Source organism: Hippoglossus stenolepis, chromosome 9 (genome assembly GCF_022539355.2).
Source record: "Hippoglossus stenolepis isolate QCI-W04-F060 chromosome 9, HSTE1.2, whole genome shotgun sequence".
Lineage (NCBI taxonomy): Eukaryota > Metazoa > Chordata > Actinopteri > Pleuronectiformes > Pleuronectidae > Hippoglossus > Hippoglossus stenolepis.
The window spans coordinates 24,383,622-24,394,376 of NC_061491.1; the positions used below are offsets into that span (position 1 = coordinate 24,383,622).

General features: G+C 43.2%; 1 protein-coding gene across 2 annotated transcripts in view; it reads left to right on the forward strand.

The window, feature by feature from the left end:
• The window catches only part of col27a1b (collagen, type XXVII, alpha 1b), a 62,094-nt gene extending 51,588 nt beyond the window's left edge, over window positions 1-10,506 (forward strand). For both annotated transcript variants that reach the window (XM_047341325.1, XM_047341324.1), the window contains 20 exons: window positions 90-146; window positions 238-291; window positions 405-458; window positions 557-610; window positions 742-795; window positions 951-1,058; window positions 1,138-1,245; window positions 2,343-2,450; window positions 2,552-2,605; window positions 4,826-4,888; window positions 5,059-5,112; window positions 5,215-5,250; window positions 5,768-5,785; window positions 5,907-5,942; window positions 6,366-6,392; window positions 6,510-6,575; window positions 6,839-7,007; window positions 7,124-7,233; window positions 8,708-8,926; window positions 9,047-10,506. In XM_047341325.1, coding sequence (XP_047197281.1) covers window positions 90-146; window positions 238-291; window positions 405-458; window positions 557-610; window positions 742-795; window positions 951-1,058; window positions 1,138-1,245; window positions 2,343-2,450; window positions 2,552-2,605; window positions 4,826-4,888; window positions 5,059-5,112; window positions 5,215-5,250; window positions 5,768-5,785; window positions 5,907-5,942; window positions 6,366-6,392; window positions 6,510-6,575; window positions 6,839-7,007; window positions 7,124-7,233; window positions 8,708-8,926; window positions 9,047-9,193 — 1,596 coding nt within the window. In that variant the 3' untranslated portion in view covers window positions 9,194-10,506. The remainder of the gene's footprint in view (window positions 1-89; window positions 147-237; window positions 292-404; window positions 459-556; window positions 611-741; window positions 796-950; window positions 1,059-1,137; window positions 1,246-2,342; window positions 2,451-2,551; window positions 2,606-4,825; window positions 4,889-5,058; window positions 5,113-5,214; window positions 5,251-5,767; window positions 5,786-5,906; window positions 5,943-6,365; window positions 6,393-6,509; window positions 6,576-6,838; window positions 7,008-7,123; window positions 7,234-8,707; window positions 8,927-9,046) is intronic.
• The last annotated feature ends 249 nt before the right edge of the window (window positions 10,507-10,755 follow it).

Here is a 10,755-nt window from a genome sequence, read left to right on the forward strand (position 1 = left end):
ACATGCATTGATTTTGCACAGACCGTTGGGTTTTGGGGGGAAATGCCATTGATTGTGGTTGTTTGTGTGTCCCTGTGTTGCTTGTTCAGGGTGAACAGGGGGATGACAGTAAGGTAGAAGGTCCTGCAGGTCCCCAAGGTGACAGAGTGAGTTTCTCACATGGATGTGGTTTTTTGTTGTGTTGTCTGTTAGCGGTGTTCTGGATTGTTTCATTAATTTGTTTCTATATGAATCCAGGGTCCTCCTGGAGACAGAGGAGAGAGAGGAGGGCCAGGTGACCCGGGACACATTGTAAGTGAAATAAAAAACTATTCTTGTGCCGATTGCATTTGTCTGCAGGTGTAGAGTCAATGAGGTTTAAGTAATGTTCTATACACTGAACTGCAGAAAATGTCTTTTTCTAGGGCCAAATAGGTTTTGATGGAAAGAGAGGTGAAGCTGGTGCCACAGGGCTTCCTGTAAGTATCCAATTTATTTTTCTAGAATTGTAAAACTCAGGCAGTCGCAGTCAGACTGTACAAACACGATCCAAATCAAACACTAATGGTCGTTTTAGGGACATCCTGGGCCGAAGGGAAGACCAGGGATGAAAGGATCCAAAGGTGATCAAGTAAGGACGTAAATAAAAGTGGCATGATTTTTTGTTTTTGAATGAGAAAACTCACTGCTGTGTTATTGGACTTTACTTTCTGTCATGCAACCATGTCATGAACTGTGCAACATGAACTCTTCACACTCCAGGGTAAGAAAGGAAAATCGGGGGCAACAGGCGCAGCTGGGACCAGAGGACCACCAGTGAGTTGGAGGAGTTACACTCAGACGTAACTGTCTTGAGGAGAATTTGTGACATTGGACTAAATAAACAAAATCTGTGGTGACTTGAACTCACAGTCAAACTACTTGTAAGTATGTACATATATATATAAACACTTTTGATTGTCTGTCACAAGGGTCCAGTGGGTCCTCCTGGCCCACGGGGAGTTGTGGGCAGGGAGGGATTCGAGGGGCTGCCAGGAATAGACGGACTGCCTGGTACAGATGGAGGTAAAGGAGTCAAGGTGAGGACAGATCAGAGCACTCATTGTTTTGCTAAATTAAATGTATATCAGCTCTGATTATTGCTTTTTTTGTCGGAAGGGGGAGCAAGGAGAAGACGGAGAAGTGGGCTTACCTGGAAAACCTGGGCTTCAGGGGGAAAGTGGTGTGACAGGGCTTCCAGGAAGTCAAGGCTCCTTCGGACCAAAGGTGAGAGTGATGCAGGAGAAGCTGCAACTTCTTAAGTTTTCACCTTATTCACAAAGAGTTTAATCTTAAATTATTGCACAAGCATTTTTTTTTTCCTCCAAAGATTACAAAGCAGATTTATTGACAGTATCGAGTGGAAATTGTCAACGCAGCTTTAACCTGCCAAAGCAGCATCACAGTGCCAAGGCTACCTCCCCTGGCAACATAATGCTGCCTTTATATTTGGAGCATTTTCTGATCTCTAATGCCAACGTCTGCACAAAGACTTTACACAGTGTCTCAAAGGACCTAATATTCTCTGCAATAATTTGGGGAGTTAGTGCTGCAAGGCAGCAATGAGTTGGCACAATCTTGACTTGAATGGCCTCAACAATATTCATATAAAATGTTCATATTCACGACTGTAACAAACACAGGGGCTTTATTTATTGGACCTGTGGTAAAAGGCAGTTTTCAGCTCACAGCCTGTGGGTGAGGGCATAACGCTGCATTCTGGTTTGATCATGTGTTGGTGATTTATGTGCATAAATAAACTGAATCTGGACATTTTATGTTTTCTACATCATTAAGGGCACATGAGTGATGTAGGGTTCTAGGCCCAGGACTGCTCATATCCAGGTTCCACTCATTGTGTCGCTTTGTGCTTCCTAACTGGTCTGAACTAAATGCAGTGTCCATTGATGGAAACCAGTAAACGATTTTGAGCTTCTGATTGTGGTTTAACTCAAACTGGTCACAACACTCAATACAAGTATTCACAACACAGGACTATAAACAATTCTAGAAAAAATAAAGCAAGAATATAGCCCTGAGAAAAGTGCAGTAAAAGTCTGAAAAGTAGCATCATCCTCATCATCAGCAGATGAAGGCAAAAACATGGTACAAGTAAGTTCAATATGCAAAACCAAACCAAGGCACTACAGTGAACTATCAAAGAGCTTGATGCGTCATAATGTGAGCAAAGAAGCCACAGTTAGAAAAATGCAACTCATTCTCAAGCACATTGTCGAATAAATACAGAATCCAAAGACTGATCTGCAGGAGGTTGTGTGACGAGATGTGAGGATGTGCTTTAAGTGTGTTTGTGTGTTCTCCAGGGTGAGAGGGGTCTCCCGGGTCAAACTGGTCCATCTGGGAAAAGAGGCTCGATTGGTGGGATGGGACTTCCAGGAAAACAAGCAGACCTGGGACCCCGAGGGCAACCAGTGAGCATTGACTTGTGAAATGAATTTACTGCAGCTCCTTCCCATGTCCAGTCCTTGTGCAGTGATGGAGGTTGTCATACTTTCCCTTCTCTGTGCATCAGGGGGATACTGGTGAACAAGGATTTCCAGGCGTGTTCGGTCTCTTTGGGCCAAAGGTACGATCCCATCAAGTTCCCCTCACGAAATGATTACCTCACGTCAGTCAGAGCTTTAAAGCTACGAGCTACAAGCTCTTAACCCCAAGGTCAGAAATGGTTAAATGTCTGGGTTTAACTTTAGTTTAAGTACTTTTGTGTGAAGTTTAAATGCTTTAAATTGTCTGGAGGTACATGACATTAACTCAAAATGGTATGAAAGCTGTTAGGTATTCCGGTATTAATGTAACATGCCCCAGGATAACATCTGCTGCACCATAATTCTGCTTCACTTACAGCGCTGCTGCACTGTAGATTATTGCCAGCTGAAGAAACAAAGCAGGCTTCACTTGAGTCCCACTCTCTATTCTAAACCCTGAGAGTGACGTTGGATATTTTCCCACAGTGGGAGTTGAACAGCAGTGTGAAGCAGACGAGCTTTAGTGTTCAGCACTTAGTATATCAGTCTGAATTCAGGAGCAATGGGTCTAAAGTGAAGAGAATTCAAGGCAGAAATAAAAGGTCTTGGAGGGATTTCAGGGTTTCTGCTGGTCATCTTAACAAGTTTAAAATCCAATCATTAATCAGAATTGTGGATCTTTAAATTGCTTAAACACTTTGACAGTTCTGTAAATGTATTATGACGTTAATGTCTCTGTTATGGAATTTCATTAACTACAAAATGAAATCAACATGGGTCTTCAAACCAACATGGACAAGAAAGAGGTCTAAACTTATCTTCATAATAATCTTCAAAGGCCTTAAAAGTAAATTGTTAAACCCTGAAAGCATTGACCTCATTTGAAATAAAAATAGAGATGGAGTAGTTTATGCTCGTTTGCTAAAAACAAATGTTTTACTTCATTAATCAAATATAAGCTGTTTTTGTTTGTGGTACTATGATGGCAAATGCTTCAGTTTTACAGCTGCAGTTGCTGAGATTAAACTTGGAGCACATGTGCCATTAAGCAGTTGATGAAGTGTTTATATGCAAATACTCCATCACAAAGACAACACATTTCTTTCTACCGTGAACCTAACTGTTTTGTTTGCCGTTGCACAAAGACGAACATAGGAGCCATAAACTATATGAACACATCTGTGACGCCGTTGCACACGTTTGTGAACGAGCATTTGGAAGCGTGTGTTTGGATGTATTGCTCCGTAGAGCAGGGGAACCTGAGTGGTAAGCCCCACCTGCGGGTAATAGACCGAGACTGTGGTTAGGAAAGCAAACACGAACCCAAACACGCTGCTTTTCTAAGCCTTGAATATACATCGAGGTCCACGGGCTCCATGTAACTTTAATTAGCCAAGTGAAATGAGAAATTAGGAGGTTTTATTTTATGCTGCAACTATAAGTCAATTAAAGTAAATCAACAGAAAATCAGGAAGCACTTGGATTTGTAATTCTGAGCCAAAATCCTAAACATTTACAGGTTTCCAGTTTCCAATATGTGAGGATTTGGGGTATTTACTGGTGTGATGTTTCACACACTAGATAATAATAGTGAAAAAATGTATATATTAATGAGAGCTAGACGAGCTTGTTGCCTCAATAGTCTAGTCCACAAACTCCTCAGAAATAAAAAAATGCATTTAATCTTGTGGGAAAACACTTTTGTGATTTTTCTTTGGCTGTTAGTTTGATTGACACATGTCAAAGCATTGCATACTAACAGCATACTATGACAGTATATGTCACATGTCGTAGGTAATTAATATGAAGGTAAGGGATTGGGAAATAATTTTTCTTAATTCACCAGCTAGTGGCCATAAGGGGAACTGCAGCTTAAGACATTTCAGCAGCTTCAGCGTTTAACAATGGCAGCTGCTGTTCGAAGAGAAATTTAGGCCAAAAAAAGATCACTGGTTAGTTAATACTGGTTTGAAATCTCACTGAATATATAATGGAAGTAGACTCAATGCGGAAGTGCCAGAAACCTGAATCCTATCCTTTTAGATTCAAATAGACAATAAAGCAGAGCATTGGTTGGGGCATGGATAATGTGTGATTGACAGCTAGTACTCATCCAATGGGTGCAGGTGTAGGTGGGCGTGACCTTAAGCTCTCAGTCAGGCTCACCCCATATGGTTTCTTCTGGTTTCAAAAAAACAAGATGGCCTCAGTGAAATGGCAACTCTCAAACCAATAGATGACATCACTGTAAGTTGCCACTTGGTTTAACCTTTGAATTACCATAACTTGTCGATTACTGAAACAAACACTTGTGTTTCCAGGGACCTCCCGGAGACATGGGCTCAGCAGGGATACAGGGCCCCAGGGGACCACGTGGTTTAAAGGTAAGATGAAGATGAACGGCACCTAGGTCACATCCATCTCTGCTGTATTTCAGCCGAAGTCGGAGCCCTGAACTCCCACAAACTCCACCGCCGCCATGAAATATAAGCACCGCTTCATCGGATGCTCCATCACATGTGTCCTCAGTCACTAACATGCCACTGCTTTCCAGGGTATGGAGGGAGCTCTGGGTCCCGTTGGCATCATTGGCCCCAGCGGTCATCCTGTATGTACCTCGTATTTCATCCTCTCTGCCAAGCTTTATGCGAGTTCCCTCTGCTTTTTTGGCAGTGATGGAGTGATCCTGTGTCTCCTTTCTCTCCATCAGGGACCCCAGGGTGACAAAGGAAGTCGGGGGGAGACGGTGCGTGCTGCTGTTTTTGATGAATCCCTTTCTGTCTGTACTGTGAGCACAGGATAGGATACTTAGTATGGAGACGGCGCACCACTCGGCCCGCTTTGCCTTCAGCACTTTTCATTTCCTGTTGTACTCCACTGTTTGTTGTTACACTCGCAGTGACACTTAGATGCTGTGGAATTCCTGTCAGGGTGATAAATGTTGGGTACACGCTCATCTCCAGCGTTTTTTAAAGAGGTTTGTTGAGTGCTCGTACACGGGGCATAATTCACAAGCTCAGAAACTGAAATGCCAACACACGCGTGTGGGTTTGCTGTGTGTAAATAGGATTTGAGTGAAGGCTTGCAAAGATGCAAAAGTGCAATTCAATAGCAATAGAACACACGGTATTGAATCTGTAGCAGGAAGATGACATTGCGCTGTGCATGATAGAATAATATCACATCTGCTTTCAGACTCTTTCTTTTATTGTGGAGTTGTCCGCTTATGAATATTGATTTTATTTTTCTTTGGTTTCCATCAGGGGTTGCAGGGACCGAGGGTGAGTAGTTATTCACCTCTTGCAGCTTAGTCACAGTTCTTTGCTCAGGCCTGTGGTCAAGTCAGGCTGAGAGCAAAAGAATGAATTACTTGATCACCTTCTCATCTTGTGAATTTTCCAGGGGTCTTCGGGTCCTCGTGGGCCACCGGGACCACCGGTGAGTTCTTCATTACCCGTGGTTTTCATTGTTGCTTTTTGATTCGTTTGTCAGCAGGAGTACTCAAGAAACTGTTGAAGAGATTTTACTTAAATTTGGAATTGGGGTGGGGCATGACGCAAGGAAGACGGCATTCAATTTTGGAACAGATCCGGAGAAAGTGGCGAATCCAGGAGGTTTTTCCAACTTCTCTCATGTGAGATAGGGTGATAGGCTGTTAGCCTTAGTGGCGCTATGCGCTCTCCATGTACATTTCTAGTTTAGTTTATTTTTCCAGACCTAAAAAGATGGCTCTAGAGGCATAACATGAAATAGAAATTGATCCTTTCACTTTGTGCATCCTGAATCCAACTTGAAATTGAATTAGCTGCTTGTAAGACCAGGGACAGAATATAAAACAGTTTTTCTCCCTTTGTTCTCTAGGGTCTTCCCAGTTCTACCCTTTCACTTGTGAGTATGTTTCTCCTCATTGCCACTTCAGGGTTTTTCTGAGGGGAACGGAGACACGTAGAAATGATCACTGCAGCTGTGGTTAACTTGTTGTCTCGCTGTCTTCTTCCTCGGTAGAGAAATGAGGCTCTTGGTGCTGCCTTTCAAGTCATCATCGATTCCCACACTGCTCTGAGGCAAGAGGTCAGTTTTAAAGGGAAATAAAGCTCATTGCAAAGAATCATGTTTGACTGTTGGTTGATTTCATGTTGTTCCAGAATATTATAACACTTTATGGGGCATGGAATCATTGCAAAAGAACAGCAATATACTTGCTTTTAACCATGTGTACGCATCAGAGTTGTCTGCGTGAACACGTGGCTAAACTGTAAATATATCTCCAGCCTTAGGAGGAACAAACTAATACGGTAAAAAGAAAAGTGATAAGAAACATATTTTTGATGCAGCCCTTGCAGAACTTGGACCAGCCCATGTTAGACCAGGGCACAGAGATCTTCAAGGCCCTGCAGCATCTGAGCACTCTGATCCAGAGTTTGAAGAACCCGCTGGGAACCCACAACAATCCTGCCCGAATCTGCCGAGACCTCTACAACTGTGAGCACAGGATGTACGACGGTGAGGAGACGTTTTAAACCGCTCCATCAATCCCATACATATATTCAATGTGTTTTGATTGATAAGAGCCATTTCCTCCTCCTCCTCCTCCTCCTCCCGCTGCTCGTCTTTGACAGGCACGTACTGGGTCGACCCAAACCTCGGCTGCACTGCCGACACTGTTGAGGTGACGTGCAACTTCACCGCTGGAGGACAAACCTGCCTGAAACCCATCACAGTATCCAAGGTGTGCCTCTCCCAGACAAACCACACGATCAAATTTAAACACGTATCACTTAGAAAGAGACGGGATCACTTCGGGAGAATTCTGTGCAGACAGAGGATGAATATCAAATCCACGAGTGCTCGTGTCCTTGAGGATAACGTTTTCCTCATGTTGTCTTAGAATATCTCCAGAAGTAGAGAAGCCCAGAGTTTGAGATTGGCTGTGGGACTGTCTATGTAATGCCATCGATGTGATAAATAAAAGGAGCACAGCTGCTCATTTTCTGGCTCGGTATGATAAACACCAGCACTTTTTGGACGGATAAATCCTTCAGATTTAATCTTTAGACTTGGCCGAGTCACCATCAGAAAGGCACACACAGTTGGCAAGTGAAGTAGAATTTGAGGCTGTCTTCCATCCTTTCATTCCTTTAATTTGGAGTTATATAAAAAAAAATAAAAACATCACACCCTGATCCAATTCCTGTATTAACAGCAAATAAAATAATACGGACAGACACTGATCAAAGACACAATCTGTGATCCAGATGCAATTTATATCAGAATTGGAACCCGTCCTCAATTCCGACATGTGAATGTGATCAAGTTTACTCACACATTACAACAACTAAATCCATTTAGTAATGTTTATATTATGAAAGCTTGTGATCAAACATATTAAAAACAGGCCTATTTTAAATGTATCAATTATTTTTATGAACATACCTCAAAACAATCACACACTGGAGCTCACGATGAGACACTTGATTGAATCCCTTTATGGAATCATACACTATATGAACAAAAGAATCGGGACACACCTCTTAATCATCGACTTCAGGTGTTTCAGTCCCATTGGTTGGACTCGGCCCTTTAGTTCCAGTGAAGGAAATATCTTAATGCTTCATCTTACCAAGATATTTTGGAAAATTCTATTCTTCCAACTTTGTGGGAACAGTTTGTGGGGAAGGTATTCTGTTCCAGCACGACTCTGCCCCAGTGCATAAAGTCATGGTTGGGTGAGTCTGGTGTGGGAGAACTTGACAAGGAGCCCTGACCCTAGAACGGAGATTGCGAGCCGAGTCCTCTCGTCCAACATCAGCGTCTGACCTCACACACGCTCGTCTGGATGAATGGGCGAAACTTCCCACAGACACACTTCAAAATCTTCCTCGTCCAGAAGAGTGGAAGCTGGGGAGCAAATCCATATTAAGAAGAAGAATAAGAATAAGAAGAATAAGAAGTTTCTTTATTAGTCCCGCAATGGGGAAATGAATGCCTTTGGATTTACAATGGGATGTCATACAAGCTCCTGTGAGTGTAATGAGTAGTGTGTCCCAATACCTTTGTCCATATAGTGTATTTTGGTATAGATTCCAAAACAAACCTGACAGGCCTGCGCTCTAAATTTCATCCACACACACGATGTCCAGATTCTGACTTTAAATAATGAAACTCACTGTCAGTAACTTGTCAAACATCCACTTGCCTCTCAGCTGGAGATGGGAGTGGGTCGTATCCAGATGAACTTCATCCACCTCTTGAGCACAGAGGCCGTGCAGCACATCACCATCCACTGTCTCAACACGGCGGTGTGGGCAGCAGGACCCTCCCTGCAGCCTTCATCCAGGGCCGTGAGCTTCAAGGCCTGGACCGGAGAGAGGATTAGAGCGGGGGACCTCCTGGAGCCGCACATCCACACCGATGACTGCTGGGTACGCACTGTTCACATGATCACAAAACCTGCCTACTCAGTGCTTTAGAGAGAACTGACCCTTTGAATGCCGTCTTTCACATTATCGCAGCACGTGACACGATGCATCCTTCACTTTCAGATCAAAGATGGACGCTGGCATCAGACCCACTTCATCTTCCAGACCCAGGACCCAAACCTGCTCCCCATAGTGGATGTGCAGGATCTACCGACAGCAGAACCTGGCGCACGCTATCACCTCGAGGTCGGACCCGTGTGCTTCTTATAGGGCCCTGTGGAGGGGGGTCAGGAATACTCCTTAAAGGAGGGACTGCATGGGGGGGTACGCCTCCTTCAGACCTCCGTCTTCTCTCTACCAAATATGCTTGGACTGCAGCAACAGGAGTCGGCACCGGAGAGAGGCAGCCCATTGGACATGCAGCGTTGAGACTTGAGGCACTGATCAGCCTATGGAAAACAATAATAAGCTCCTTTTTCAGAGACTTGAAAGATCTGAATGGCCCTTTTTTGGAAGTAATATCTGTACAGAAATAAGGAACGGTTACATCTGCAATTGCAATAATTCTTATTTTAATATTAAGATATTATTTATACATGTATATGAACTGTATATTGTAATATAAAGTGCAATAGTTATTGTTTTCCGCAGCCTCTGGGCGTATACAGCATCCACTCACTCATTCAGGTAAACAGTGTGCCGCACACACACACACACACACACACACACACACACACACAGGCACATGCTGCCACCAGGTATGTCTTTTTGAGCCTTCACTAACTGTCCAGTGCTGAGAGTCCCCACATGTATACAGACGTTTTCACACGAACAACCGCTGTGTGGTGCTCTCCGTGTTAAAGGTGGGGCCGTGGTTTCCCCAGTGTGTCAAGATGCTACCTCGTACCGCACCTCGCATCCCAAGTGGGACGACGCAGAGGTGAAACCTGGTGCTGCAACGGTCGACACGCCTACGATAACCCCCCACCCACCCTCCGTCAGCTCCCAGCGAAGCAAAGTCTGTGCTTCACGATAAAAAGGGAAGATTGTAAAACATACACACACATTACAAATTCATTAAATTATCTTTTCATGGTATTCTTACATTTTCTGTACTTTTTTTTTTTTTTGTTATGAGTCTGACACGATGAATACAGTTGTTTTTCTAATTGTTAAAATGTAAATGTACAACTATGCAACTTGTATTATCCACAGGGGAGTCTATTTAAATTCTGATTCGTGTTCCAGTTCAAATCCAGATATCAAGTTCCATGTTTTTAAGCACATCTTCAGTCATTTGGAGCTTTAAAGATTCTTCAGTCTGTTTGAGGTCTTTGCTTTTGTTAATGTCACAGTCCTGGACAATCAGCTGTAGTTTGGGACCTTAACTTAACTTAATTAACTGTTGGTTCACTTGTGCAGCAGTTGTAGCCCGTCCCAGTCTATGTCACACTCAGAGGATTTCTCACAATACACAACATTAAACTACCACGTTACAGGAGCTCACAGGTCTGTACAGACATTTTATGCTGTGTGAATGAAGTCTAATGAAAAAGGTAATTTAATAAATGTTCTGAAACCTTTGTTGAGAAGCAGCTTGAAGTTTTTCTCTCTCTCTCATCATTGAACATTTCATAGCGAAAAAGCAAAGCGAGATAACAAAATGCATTTAAACTGCCTACTTGGAAAAGTAAATTTTTTCCCTCCTTCTGTTCATTTCACACCTGGAACTGTCAACGTCCTGACAGCTTCTGCCATTGTGAACACGGAGAGAAATGGTGTCCTTGAAGTAACGCCTTGTTGTTTGTTTCCCTCTCCGCAACGTTTCTCCT